At 38.1% G+C, this 14868-nt stretch overlaps 1 protein-coding gene across 4 annotated transcripts in view; it reads left to right on the forward strand.

Moving 5' to 3' along the window:
- TTN (titin) overlaps positions 1 to 14868 on the forward strand; it is a 272102-nt gene that overhangs the window by 168480 nt on the left and 88754 nt on the right. For all 4 annotated transcript variants that reach the window (XM_068969318.1, XM_068969319.1, XM_068969320.1 and 1 more), the window contains 19 exons: positions 149 to 275; positions 1082 to 1224; positions 5020 to 5143; positions 5855 to 6121; positions 7951 to 8048; positions 8711 to 8879; positions 8973 to 9239; positions 9334 to 9600; positions 9690 to 9968; positions 10057 to 10465; positions 10575 to 10699; positions 10804 to 11070; positions 11826 to 12095; positions 12186 to 12488; positions 12587 to 12889; positions 13170 to 13357; positions 13447 to 13561; positions 13668 to 13952; positions 14047 to 14198. In XM_068969318.1, the coding sequence (XP_068825419.1) occupies positions 149 to 275; positions 1082 to 1224; positions 5020 to 5143; positions 5855 to 6121; positions 7951 to 8048; positions 8711 to 8879; positions 8973 to 9239; positions 9334 to 9600; positions 9690 to 9968; positions 10057 to 10465; positions 10575 to 10699; positions 10804 to 11070; positions 11826 to 12095; positions 12186 to 12488; positions 12587 to 12889; positions 13170 to 13357; positions 13447 to 13561; positions 13668 to 13952; positions 14047 to 14198 (4158 nt within the window). The remainder of the gene's footprint in view (positions 1 to 148; positions 276 to 1081; positions 1225 to 5019; positions 5144 to 5854; positions 6122 to 7950; positions 8049 to 8710; positions 8880 to 8972; positions 9240 to 9333; positions 9601 to 9689; positions 9969 to 10056; positions 10466 to 10574; positions 10700 to 10803; positions 11071 to 11825; positions 12096 to 12185; positions 12489 to 12586; positions 12890 to 13169; positions 13358 to 13446; positions 13562 to 13667; positions 13953 to 14046; positions 14199 to 14868) is intronic.

Below are 14868 nucleotides of genomic sequence, written 5' to 3' on the forward strand. Positions count from 1 at the left end.
ATATTTGTTAGCTTGCTTTCACAAAACTCAAAATTATATAGTCACCTCAAGAGTTTTCCTCATAAATTCCTTTAATTAAGGAATTTTATCCTCAGAACAAAATACCAAAGATGACTGCCTATGGAATCTTTCCTCTCTTTTGACACAGGAATGTGAAATCAAGGAAGAAGGCAAAACACACTTCCTTATTTTGCACAACTGCCGCCTGGACCAGACTGGGGGGGTGGATTTCCAAGCTGCCAATGTTAAATCTAGCGCCCACCTCCGAGTAAAACGTAAGTGTTATGTCTTTCTGCTGAAAGTGAATGGTATACTCCTACAGCAACGGGATGTGAGTGAAATTAGATTTATTTAGTTAATTAGAAAACATTATTAAAGTATAGAAACTAGCTTTCTGGTATTTACTTCTTTGTCATCCTCATACACCTGTGGTTCAAATTCTAAAGTTTGGAAATTTCATCAACCATTCTGTTTGAACCAAAGAAAATTAAGTCTCACACTCCCCCACTCCCTAATTCTTTCAAAGTAGAATATTCATAGAAAAAGAGTCTGACTCAGAACTCTTAAAGACCCTTAAAGAAAATTTTCAAGTGGCTATACAACTTTCACACAAAAAAGAAAAACTCTGCTGTGTGGGCATTTCAGATTCAAGAAGGGAGGCGGGAAGCATCAGGCGAACAGTTTTGGAAGGTGCAGAAGCGTTTATGGATTGGACAGGCTGTGTGGTTGAGGGGCCCTTGTCCTCTCCCAATCAGAGTCTTAGTTATTTTGGAAGTCACATACCTTATGTAGCAAGAGGAACTCGATGCCTGGCAGAACAACAGATGCAGCACAAACTTCTCGCTGACCTTGCAAATCAGAACGAAAGGGCCCCTACAGATAGATGCCCGCTCCCTGGCCACCTGCTCTCCTCTTCTCGGCACCAAGGGGCCATGTTCACATGGGAGTGAGAACAGCGGGCAGCCCTGTGGCTCTTTCCTCCTCGAGAAAACCAACCTTGACGATCAATAACTAAATGTGTATTTATCCTTTTGGAATTACAAAATGAGTCACCGGGAGCTGTTTCCTTCCCCTCGCACAGCCCGCGTCATTGGTCTCCTGAGGCCTCTGAAGGATGTCACGGTGACTGCGGGGGAGACCGCCACTTTCGACTGCGAGCTGTCCTACGAGGACATCCCAGTGGAATGGTACCTCAGAGGGAAGAAACTGGAGCCCAGTGACAAGGTCAGAGGCAGACGGGTGGTGGCCTTGCCTGCACTTCTTTCTCCCTCAATTCTTTCATCTTCACATGCATGCTCCTTGTTCTTTCCTACTGTCCCTTGTCTACCCTTCCCTTTTCCCCCACCCAAGCGTGATTTCTGTTGACATTGTAAAGCAGGTTCTTCCCATTTTTGTGGGGTTTAACCTGATGATATTTCTATTGAAATGGAAATTAAAATTTTAAGTACGATCAAGTTTTAGGACTTTGCAGAAAAGGCAAACATTAATTAATGATCAGTGATAGTTTAATTCATTGAAGACAGGAGGGATCAAAAAGGCTTTCTGATTTGCTGTGCGGTACAAGGGTACAGATTAGGTTTCATGGCGAATTCTCTCCATGCTATTTCGTGTTCTGCATATAAGGGGATTAAGAGGAGAGGATGGAAATTCCATTTCAGGCAGTTGATCAAGTAGTTGAGATAACTTCTGGGTGGATCTGCTCTTCAAGCATTTCTCCAAAGCTATTTTTAACCCTCAAGTGCTTTGAGCTGTGCAAATTCTGGAATGCAAATGGACTATTTAAAATGCAGCCGATGGTGGTGGCAGGAAAGAAGGGCTCCGTGATTATCCACATGTATGAACAAATATACTTTAAGAAGTTTTAGGAAGTAACTAGCTTGTGGTGGGTATTGAGTAACTAGCTCAATACCCAAATTGAACTATGTATTCTCCTCCCTAAGACAACATGTGTTTAAATTATCTTGATAACTCACCATTAATTTTGAATTCTTGAAATAAAATATATAGAAAACATCCAACATGTGTTGGAAATAAGCACAGGCCATTATGTCCTTTTTTATTTCCCTTCGGTATTTTTAGATATTTGATATTTATAGTATCAAATGTGGCATCAAGTCTTCAATATAAATCAAACTGTTAAGAATTATAGGAATATAATTAAAAAGGGATTCGGTTTAATTAAGAGCCACAAAGTTGATTAAAGTATTAGAAGCAAAATGCCTTTGAACAACTATTCTTGAACAAAAGTAGTAGTATTTTAATAAAGGAATTAAAGGGTAATCAGTTAACATTCATCTGGGAGATAAAATCTGCCTGCTATACAGACAGTAATGACGAGTTGATCTCCTTTGTTACCAAGGATAGAAAAGTCATACATTCCATTTGCAGCAAAAGAATTAAGTTAAATGAGGAAACTGTCCTCACTGTGAGGTCTTCTGCGTATACTGAACTGGGTGATGGAGGCATCTCCACCTTCACGTTTGCTCTTTCAAAATACACATTTGTCCAGTTAAGTGTGGTTTAATTGTTTCATGTCTAAAGGCAGAGCACTGGTTGATTTTTCAAGACCCTTTCATGATTTGAATAAAGGAACACTGAAAATGTTAGTCCCTTCAGCTGTGTCTGACTCTTTGTAACCCCATGAACTGTAGTCAGCCAGGCTCCTCTGTCCATAGAATAGTCCAGGCAAGAATACCGGACTGAGTAGCCATTCCCTTCTCCAGGGGATCTTCCTGACCCAAAGATTAAAACCTGGTCTCCTGCACTACAGGCAGATTCTTTACTGTCTGAGCCACAAGGGACGTCCCAAAGGAACATTGCTTAAAGACAAATGATATTACTCTTTCGCTACTAAATATCTTTAGCTCAAATTAAGAGCTTTTAATTAAAAGATTAGTCTTATTAGTTCTAATGTAAAAACTAGACTATTTCATTTTGAAAAAATTTTTGGAGTATAGTTGATTTACAATGTTGTGTTAGTTTCAGGTGTACAGCAATATTTCCTGAGAACCACTGAGCCTAGTTCTTGGTAATAGAATATTCTAGAGTAACCTCAGTGAAATTTCAATGATAAAACCATGTGTCAACAAATATCTGTTGGTAGATTAGAATGGGAGATACTTTTTAAAGTAGCCCTAAATCACAGTCAAATTTTTAAATGCACAATTTATATTGAAACATCGTCACAGAAACAATCTTTCTCCCATTCAAGCACCATGTCCTTGAATAAGTAGCTGTGTTCCTAGAACATATCTTAATTACTTTCTCCTATTTATTTTCCCTTATTTTGTTTTGGCTTTCCCAATTATTGAGGTAGTTATTTTAATAGCCCAGCTCTTCATTAAGGAAAAAAACCTTCATATGAAACTTTATTCCTAACTCTCTTCTTTACACCACCATAATAAACAGTTCTACTGGTAAAAATTTTACATTATTCTTAACTGTAAGTGAACTCTTAAGCAAAATCAATCTCTATGACAGGCCACAATGTCTTGAGGAATTTGGGATGGGTGAACTATAAGAACCTCCACTTGACTTATAATTTACTGTGAGGATAGCTTTGTCTGTAGCCTGATTATCCGTTGGCACAAGCCAATTACGCAACCTAATTGCAGCCCATATCAAGCCAGTGTATTCTTTTTGATGATTCATTTTCCTACAGGTGATACCCCTTCAAACCATCTAAGATTGCATTTACAACACTAACATAAATCAAAATACTAACGGTGGTGGCAGCCTTTGTCTTCACACTCCAAGATCGCAGCCGCCTCCTGCTTTCACTCATTCTGAAGTCTCTTTATCCATTTGTGCTTTGTGAACAATCATAGTTCTGTCTGATACCTGCTCTTCCCAGTCATAAGGTGCAACTACATGACTTTCATGTGTGAAATGAAGAGCCAACATCTTCATTTGTGTTTTCTAACAAAATTAAGAGACTGTACAAATTATTTTAATCACATGTTTAACTGGTTTGCAAAATAATTGCTAAATGGAAGAATTCTAGTTCATTGCAAGGCAAACATCTTGCATTTAGAACCTAAGGTTTACTTTCAGCTAACTATATATGATCATTTTTCTCCCTTCCTTTCATGATTTAGCTATTATAAGTTCTTCCTTAACTCAGTAGTAAAATGGAGTCAAATATATATGTATACATATAAATACTTATACACATATAAATTCACCAAGGCATTTCAACATGGAAGTCCTCCCTGTAATTATATAAAGGTAACTGCAAACTATAAAAGCCTAAAATTTCCTCAAGATTCCAAACTATTGGTTTAAATTATTTTCAAATATATATACATGGTACAGATTATTATAAAACATTTTGGAAAGCACTATTTCAAACTCTTTACCTGAATGAACTAAATGCACCTACATATATATATGTGTGTGTGTGTGTGTGTGTGTGTGTGTGTGTGTGTAGAGAGAGAGAGGAATGTTGTTTCATATATTCTTTTTTTCTTCCAGTTTTATTGATAAATAATTGACATACAGCACTGTATAAGTTTAAAGTGTACAGCATAATAATTTGGCTTATGTGTATCATGAAATGATTACCACAATGTTTTGTGAGCACCCATTATCTCATATTAAAGATAAAGCAAAAAATTTTGTCCTGTGGTTAAGAACTCTTCGGATTTACCTTCTTAACAACCTTCATATATAACATACAGCGGTGTTAATTATATCCGTTATGTTGTAGTAGTACATTACATCCCTAGCACTTATTTATCTTTAACAAGAATTTTCTACCTTTTGATCAGTTCATCCAATTAGCCTCTCCCCACCACCCCACCCAGGTAAACAAAGATCTGATCACTTCTTCTATGAGTTTGTTGGGTTTTTTTTGTCTTTGTTTTTGAACTATAATTGAGCTATAACACTATATTTGTTCCTGATACATAACATAGTGATTCTTATTTCTATAGATTTCAAAATGATCACTGTGATAAATCTAGTTACCATTCATATATCCTTAAACTGAACTTCTTTTTCTTTTTTCTGAAAAACTAGGTGGTTACGCGTTCAGAAGGAAGAGTTCATACACTTACTTTGAGGGATGTAAAGTTAGAAGATGCTGGAGAAGTCCAACTAGTAGCAAAAGATTTCAAAACACAAGCCAAACTCTTTGTGAAAGGTAATAATCACACAGCTTATTTTTTTAAAACATGTATAATACAGAGTTTCATAAACAATGCCAACTCTTAACTATCTGTATATGGTAAGTACCACCTGGTGGTCATACAGTAAAGTGTCTGCCTGCAATGTGGGAGACCTGGGTTCGATCCCGAGGAGGAAATGGCAACCCACTCCAGTACTCTTGCCTGGAAAATTCCATGGACGGAGGAGCCTGGGAGGCTACGTACAATCCATGGGGTTGCAAAGAGTCAGACATGACTGAGTGATTTCACTTCACTTTCCTCCAGAGATCTCTCAAATCCACCGAATATCAGAAAGGCTAATTTTACTTTTTGGCCTAACAAAATTAGACCAAAATTTAACTTAAAAAAAAAAGCCAATTTTGGCTAGAATAGGTCTCACTTCATTTTTCCCTCTCACTGTTTTTATTGCATTCAGTAAACAGTTGGAGGAAATCTCATTATCAATGGGTACCTATCATTCTCTTAACCAAGAGTTGGCTATTATTTCCTTGTTGTTTCATATTCTTTGCTTTTCCTCTGTATATAAAAATAATGATGAAACATCATTATTAGAGGAAAACATCCAGGTGGAATCCAAACTTACAAAGGAAAACTTAAAAACAGGAAAGCCCTTGAGATACGAGAGGAGAATTGAGGAGGTGCTGAAACTCTTGCAGAAGTTTGGCTAATTAGTATGATTCTTTCAGAACCCCCAGTTGAATTCACTAAGCCTCTTGAGGACCAGACGGTCGAAGAGGAAGCCACAGCAGTATTGGAGTGTGAAGTATCCCGAGAAAATGCTAAGGTGAAATGGTTCAAAAACGGGACAGAAATTCTCAAAAGCAAGAAGTATGAGATTGTTGCCGATGGCAGAGTCAGAAAACTTATTATACATGGCTGTACCCCAGAGGATATTAAGACATACACTTGTGATGCTAAGGATTTTAAGACTTCTTGTAACCTGAATGTCGTGCGTAAGTATTCTTACACAGGACTTTTCACTTGTAACTCTTTGATAACAACAACAAAACCACTTTTTGCATGCTCTTCTTGGCCTAACTGCATTTCTTGGAGACTTACATTATTGGTACTGACATAACATGATCTTTTGTGTGTTTAAAAAAAGAACTGTCCTTCTGCTACATCTGGTCTGAGAAGGGCAGAGTGATCACTTTTTGCTATGCTTCTCACAGAGTAATGAGCGGATGTGCTCTTTGTCTATGTGGGGTAAGCCTACTGCAGGAATATCTCAATACAGACGAGGACAATTGAAACTTAAAAAGACAAGAAGGGAATCAGAAAAAAAAAAAAGGAAAGGAAATGAAAGCAAGTTCCTCTTGGAAGGAAAATGAATTCTCAGGTGTGAGAAACCACTAGAAAAAGGATGAAACTTCAGTTTGAAAAGGCGCATCCCAGAGGTCTGCTGTAGTATGACAAAACCCATTCACATAAAGCTGTCTCTGAAAAGAAGAATGGAAAAGAAGATGGAGTGGAGCCTGGATTGAGCCCTATAAGTGAAGAGAGCACTAATGGTTTTTAGCCTTATTTCTTCCTCTGGTGGAAAATATAACATCTGTTTTCAAAATGCCACATGCTAGCTCATTTTTTTCACTCATGCATTGGTCGAGCAATAACTTTTTTAGAGTGTCTTTATTTTTGTGCAGTATTTGCTATTTACTCACCTTAAGATATTCGGGCACCCCCACACACACACACCCCTACCATGCCTAGTCCATCAAGCTTACCTTCTGCACTCTGCAAACTAGGGTAGTACCTGCCCTAGCATGGAAAAGTTTTATTTTTAAAGAATCAAGCCCATTTTTTAATTCTTTTGTGGAATTAGAAAAGAATACATTTGCTATTTGGTTTAATTGCTTCCCATCTGTTAACAGCTCATAGTGGCTTTGATTGTGCTTCCATGCATCTTAGTTGGTTTTATTCTTTCCACATTGTGGTTGCTCTACTTTCACTTAAGACAGAATAGCTTCTTGGGTCACCTTCTCCTCTGTCCTCTACTTTGTCTCCACTCCGAGAAGGCTCAGCTACAATGAGCATATCTTCAAGCCTATTAGCCATCACGTGTGTCCCAGAATCTCACTGATCAAGAAAGGTCATCTTGGGAAGGACTCACAAGGAGCTCTGAAAAAAGGAAGGACATGTTGGCAGCTCTTCAATCCTATAAATCTACCAACTTAATTCTGGAGATAAATAAAATTATATATATATATATATATAAAAGAATCACCCCCTCCCATTCAAAGCTTGTTGCTTAATGAACTTTATGCCTTATATGGGACTTCTTTGAAGCTGACACACACCAAAAAAGCTGAACGTATATGATTTCAATTGCAGACTTATGCCTCTTAGCTGTAGACAAGATTGACCATAGCCCTTCAACCTCTACTACCATTGAATTCTTCTAATTTCTCAAAGATTATTCTGCCTGCCTTAAATAAGATGATGATTCTTTGCTACTGGTATTTCCTTTGACAATATCAACTTTCAACTCTGGAGAAGTATCAGTGAAGATTTTTCCTTCCAGCCATCATTCAGAAGAACTAAGCTGGTGATAGACAGGAAGAATTAGTTGGGCATATAATATGCTACATAATTTTATAAAAACTACAGAGATATATAAAAGGCAAAGTATCACAACTGAATGGCAGCTCCAAGTGACTTCCAAATCAGTGGTAGCCTAATATGAAAAAGCCTGCAAAAGACTCACTTTTTCTTAATATGCACTATAGTAATGTCATAATGAATTTCTAGAAACCTCATTTTGAATTCTGACCTTCTCTTACAGCTCCTCATGTGGAATTCTTAAGACCACTCACTGACCTTCGAGTTAAAGAAAAAGAAATGGCTCGGTTTGAGTGTGAAATTTCCCGAGAAAACGCCAAGGTCTGTGATTGTGCGGTTGCTAACTTGTGTTCTCCAATAAATTTGTTTACTTTTGGTCAGCCAAAATGAGAAAAAAAGTGAACCAAACCTATCTCTAATCATTTTATTTTTAGATTAATGGTTTTACTCTAGTATGAAAGACATACCTGAGTTAATTGTTCTCTTGTTAGTAGTATTCACTTGCTATTACTTGAAAAACACTGGATTTACAATCAGGAGATTTAGATATTATTAATTTGAACCATAGGAAAGAGATTTTTCTTAAGTTAAAAACAACCAAATATCAGCAATTTCATATCTCTCAACTAAATACTCCTGGTAGCCATTAACTACCATAGGAGAGTCAACTTTGAGTCTCAGTTTTACACATCTGGAAAACAAAGTAGTTGGTCTGCATGAAATCCAAAGCCCTCTGACTCTACACTTATATGATCCCATTATTTTTAATACCTGATAGTAGTATCACAGCTGTTCACTTAATAATTTAAGACGTTTGTTCTTGTTTTTTGGGGGTTTGGTTATATTTATCACTTTAGTTCTTCTTAATAATATAAAGTCTTACTGACTGCTTTTAGAAGAGCTTAGGATCATAGTTCCTCTCAAGGATATATATGTGAAGGAATAAGAAAACTGATAAAGGTATTTGTTTATCTTAAATAAAGGTTCACTGGTTTAAAGATGGTGCTGAAATTAAAAAGGGCAAAAAATATGACATCATATCTAAGGGAGCAGTCCGCATTCTTGTTATCAACAAATGTCTACTGGATGATGAAGCAGAATATTCCTGTGAAGTAAGGACAGCAAGAACTTCTGGCATGCTGACAGTTCTGGGTAAGAATGAAGTCTTTCTCTGCAGAAGTATATGTGTTGGGGGGGGAAAAAATCTCCAGTTTAATTTATTTTTTTTAAAAATTCTTCTTGCAGAAGAAGAAGCTGTCTTTACAAAAAATCTTGCCAACGTTGAAGTTAATGAAACAGACACTGTAAAACTGGTTTGTGAGGTCTCCAAGCCTGGAGCAGAAGTAACTTGGTACAAAGGAGATGAAGAGATCATTGAAACAGGAAGATATGAAATACTTACTGATGGACGAAAGAGAATCCTGATCATTCAGAATGCTCACCTGGAAGATGCTGGCAACTACAACTGCCGACTCCCAAGTTCTCGAACCGATGGCAAAGTCAAAGTTCATGGTATGAAAATTACAATGATTTTAAGAAAATCATGCTTGTTGCATTTAAGGTACAAATGCTTAAGTTTTCAATATCTTGCAATTTTTCTTTCCAGAACTTGCTGCTGAATTTATCTCAAAGCCTCAAAACCTTGAAATACTTGAAGGAGAAAAGGCTGAATTTGTCTGCTCTATATCAAAGGAAAGCTTTGAAGTCCAGTGGAAGAGAGATGATAAGACTCTTGAATCTGGAGATAAATATGATGTCATCGCTGATGGCAAAAAGAGGGTTCTAGTTGTGAAAGACGCCACATTACAAGATATGGGCACTTATGTAGTCATGGTTGGGGCTGCCAGAGCAGCAGCTCACTTGACTGTAATTGGTAAGTGTGTTTGTGCTTCTTGGATTGACTTACATTTGCATCTACCACTTTGGTCCTTCATACTATAAAGTCTTCCTGATTGCTTTCAGAAAAACTCAGGATCATAGTTCCTCTGAAGGACACCCGTGTGAAGGAACAACAAGAAGCCGTCTTTAACTGTGAGGTCAACACCGAAGGTGCCAAAGCCAAATGGTTCAGAAATGACGAAGCCATATTTGATAGTTCGAAATACGTTATTCTCCAAAAAGACCTGGTCTACACCCTCAGAATTAGAAATGCACGATTAGATGATCAAGCCAACTATAGTGTGTCTCTGACCAATCACAGAGGTGAAAATGTTAAGAGTGCAGCCAATCTAATAGTAGAAGGTAAGTCACTCATTTGACATTAGAGATTTTAAAAATCCATTTCTATTATGAGAACAACTAAAATCCACATTCTTCTTCTTTCCAACAGAGGAAGATCTTAGGATCATTGAACCTCTTAAAGATATTGAAACAATGGAGAAGAAATCTGTCACATTCTGGTGTAAGGTGAACCGGCTCAACGTAACACTGAAGTGGACCAAAAATGGAGAAGAAGTGGCTTTTGACAACCGTGTCTTATATAGAATTGACAAATATAAGCACTCTCTAATCATTAAAGATTGTGGCTTCCCAGATGAGGGTGAATACGTGGTCACTGCGGGACAAGATAAATCTGTTGCTGAGCTTCTCATCATAGAAGCCCCTACAGAATTTGTGGAACACCTTGAGGACCAGACAGTCACTGAGTTTGACGATGCCGTCTTCTCCTGCCAGCTCTCCAGAGAGAAAGCAAATGTAAAATGGTACAGAAATGGGAGAGAAATTAAAGAAGGCAAAAAGTATGTGAGAACGTCTCAATCTCTATTTCTTAGCTGTATATACATATACATGTTTGGCAATTTAGTGGTCCTTATGAAAGCTAACCAATAATTCAATCTCTTCTTCTAGATACAAATTTGAAAAAGATGGCAGCATACATAGACTCATTATAAAAGACTGCAGGCTGGATGATGAGTGTGAATATGCTTGTGGCGTAGAAGACAGGAAGTCTCGAGCTAGACTCTTTGTGGAAGGTACATATTACATGAAAGGATGATTTTTAATATTAGTACCAGTCTTCAAATGTTGTTAATCCCAATACAAACATGTTTGTATTTATTTCACATTTTCTTTTCAGAAATCCCTGTTGAGATCATCAGACCTCCCCAAGACATCCTTGAAGCCCCTGGTGCTGATGTTGTCTTTTTAGCTGAGCTCAACAAAGATAAGGTGGAAGTCCAGTGGCTCAAAAACAACATGATTATCGTCCAGGGTGACAAACACCAGATGATGAGTGAAGGAAAGATACACAGGCTACAGATTTGCGATATCAAGCCCCGTGACCAGGGTGAATACAGGTTTATTGCCAAAGACAAAGAAGCCAGAGCTAAGCTTGAACTGGCAGGTAAGTCCCTTTCTTTTATCTTCAGATACCCTTACAATACTACAGATACTGTGCTGGTTTCAGACTTCATAGTTAATGAGAAAATGTTTGTGAGACCCTTTTATTCCTATTAAGCCCTGTCCACATGTTAACTATTCGAATTCCTCTTACCACCAAGAGTCTTGCTCTTTACTTACCAAAATCCAGCACAGTTCCTGGCGTGTGGCAGCTGTTCATTAACTCCTAGAATTAACCTATTGGCCTGTGAGTCTCCCCAGCATACCCAGGCCTAGAGCCAGCCCTGTTCTTTTCTACTTTCCAAGTCCCTGTGGGGCCCCTTAGGTCTGTTCTCATTCTGACCCAGGCTTCTAAGACATCCCTGTAGGTTGACATTTTGAAAAAGCCATTAATACACCTCTTGTACATAAGAACAAGTTTGTCTGATTGATCTTGAACTGAGTATGAGGTGCCTACTCTATATAAAACAAAAAGCGTGTTTTATGCACTATATTTAGGGCTGTTATTAACAGCAAAGAATGGAGGTTTTATGGTTTCATGTCATCCTTAATCCTCTGTTCTTCAGAGTCTGATAATTTATCAAGTAAGCTGTTGAGAACGTGAAGTCAGCTAGTGTTCTCTCCACTGTTAAGTTACTGTGATATGCTTCCAAGGTTATGTAACTAGTATTTGCTGACGAATCCATAGTGAAACAGCTAGGGCATCTCTGGACTATAGTAAAGCACTCAAAAACATTCACATATGATTTTTCTCACTAGCTGCACCTAAAATCAAGACGGCTGACCAAGACCTGGTGGTTGATGTTGGCCAGCCTCTGACGATGGTGGTGCCCTACTATGCCTACCCCAAAGCAGAAGCTGAGTGGTTTAAAGAAAATGAACCCCTCTCTTCAAAAACAGTTGATACCACAGCTGAACAAACTTCCTTCAGAATTTTAGCAGCCAAGAAAGGAGACAAAGGAAGGTATAAAATTGTGCTTCAGAACAAACATGGAAAAGCAGAAGGATTCATCAATTTAAAAGTTATTGGTAAGCCTTTGAGTCACTTGGACTTTACTGGCAAAGCACAACTAAAAATGTGATAATACACTAAAAAAAAAATGTATATGTGAATTTCAGATGTTCCCGGGCCAGTACGTAACTTAGAAGTGACGGAGACATTTGATGGTGAAGTGAGCCTCGCTTGGGAAGAACCACTAAGCGATGGTGGAAGCAAAATCATAGGTTATGTTGTTGAAAGACGTGACATCAAGAGAAAGACGTGGGTTCTGGCCACTGACCGTGCAGACAGCTGTGAGTTTACTGTCACTGGACTACAGAAAGGAGGAGTTGAGTACCTGTTCCGAGTGAGTGCAAGGAACAGAGTTGGCACTGGTGAGCCAGTGGAAACTGACAGTCCTGTAGAAGCAAGGAGTAAATATGGTAAGAAGACTTTTTTAAGTCGATTGAAAAGTAGCTTATCTCTGCTTTTATCCCTGAGATAACTGAAAGCCCATGTTTTCTTCTGTGATGAAATGCAGATGTTCCAGGCCCTCCTCTGAATGTAACGATCACTGATGTGAACAGATTTGGTGTCTCACTGACATGGGAGCCACCAGAGTATGATGGAGGTGCTGAGATCACAAACTACGTCATTGAGTTAAGGGACAAGACTTCTATCAGATGGGAAACTGCCATGACAGTGCGAGCCGAAGACCTGTCTGCAACTGTCACTGATGTGGTGGAAGGACAAGAGTATAGCTTCCGGGTCAGGGCTCAAAACCGAATTGGAGTTGGAAAACCAAGTGCAGCCACACCTTTCATCAAAGTTGCTGATCCGATTGGTACGTTCATCAAAAAAGGGGAAATAAGTACTCCGCTAAATCAAGAAACTAAGCCTATCAATTAAAATAAATCAAAGTTAATGCAAAGAACATCAGAGACATTTGAACAAAACTGTAGAATTGCAGACTGTGCCTGCTTTTATCCAGTGACTATGGGGATAATCGAAATGATGACTGCATTGTCTTAAGAAATCTGTCACTGAATTAAATGGGGGCTTCCCAGGTGGCACTAGTGGTAAAAGAATTAAATGGCATGCTCCAATTCTTTCTTCCAATCCAGAGAGACCAAGTCCTCCTGTGAACCTAAATGCCTCCGATCAGACTCAGTCCTCAGTTCAGCTCACATGGGAACCTCCTCTGAAAGATGGAGGAGGCCCAATTTTGGGCTATATAATTGAACGATGTGAAGAAGGAAAAGACGATTGGATTCGTTGCAATAAGAAACTTGTCCCTGAACTGACTTACAAGGTAGGGCATGTGTATCTAAAATAAACAGTATATGACTGGGGACTTAAATGTATATATATATTTTTACAAATATTGAATCCTAATTTTAGGTTACTGGATTACAAAAAGGAAATAAGTATTTATATCGCGTATCTGCAGAAAATGAAGCTGGTGTTTCAGATCCGTCTGAAATTCTTGGTCCTCTAACTGCTGATGATGCTGACGGTAAGTGGATATTTCATTGTTAGATTTGGGAACAGCACATAGCTTCTTTGGGGGTATTGGGATTTAAATACGGTATTGGAAAGTCATTAATTTTTCTCTTTGGTAGCTGAACCAACAATGGATTTAAGTGCATTTAAAGATGGTCTGGAAGTTATTGTGCCAAATCCCATCAAGATCCTGGTTCCAAGTACAGGCTATCCAAGGCCAACTGCTACCTGGTCTTTTGGAGATAAAGTACTAGAAGCAGGGGACCGGGTGAAAATGAAAACTCTGTCTGCCTACGCCGAGCTTGTCATTTCTCCGAGTGAACGTCCAGACAAGGGCATTTATACACTGAAGTTAGAAAATCGTGCAAAAGCAATTTCTGGGGAGATTGATGTCAATGTAATTGGTAAGGAACTAACCTTTTTCCATATCAGGTGATTTGACAGTACTAACAAATATTGGTTCAAGCTATTAATGATTCTGACTGAATTTTTTTTCAGCTCGCCCAAGTGCACCCAAAGAACTGAAATTTGGTGATATAACCAGGGACTCAGTACATTTGACTTGGGAACCACCAGAAGACGATGGAGGAAGTCCATTAACTGGATATATTATTGAAAAGCGTGAAGTCAGCCGGAAAACATGGACCAAAGTGAGTTTTGAGCAGCAATGCACCAACTCCAGAAAAGAGAATGGGGGAAATCCTGAGATGCCTTGCAGAGTTAAATGTTTTTACCTTTACACTGCTGAAAAAGTGCCTCAATCTTTTTAAAATGTATTGATGCTAATGCTTCCTGAGGTAGTTCAACCAAGATTTGGTGTAATTGCCTCATTCTATGAGCTTTACCAGATCTTCAACTAAGTTTGTAAAGAAAAAAAATAAAGCAAAACCTACTTATTTACTTAGTACCGGCTTAGTATCCAGTATGTCCTTTTAAAAGGGCTATAAGCCATTCTAAGGACACTAAGTACTGGTTGTCTTACTTCTCACTCCACTAGATAACCTTAGTTGGCCTAATCTGCCATTTTCTCTCCCCAGTTTATACCATTACTTTCCTTTAACCTTGATTTATCATACTTCTACTTACCAAGCTTGTAGAAAGAATCAACACCTTATTTGCTGACTTATTAATACATATAAATTATAAAACAATTACACCTTATATTAAGGGTCAAATATTATTTTGTATCTTTCTTTGCAACTTTTTCCTTTATATGAAATTAACACAAGAATCATCCTTAGCATTCAAAACTCTGTTCATGGAAAAACCTTTTGACTTGGGCAGAGAGTTTTGGAAAACAACTAATTAATTGTATTGGTT

This window comes from Capricornis sumatraensis, chromosome 3 (assembly GCF_032405125.1).
Source record: "Capricornis sumatraensis isolate serow.1 chromosome 3, serow.2, whole genome shotgun sequence".
Taxonomy (NCBI): Eukaryota; Metazoa; Chordata; class Mammalia; order Artiodactyla; family Bovidae; genus Capricornis; species Capricornis sumatraensis.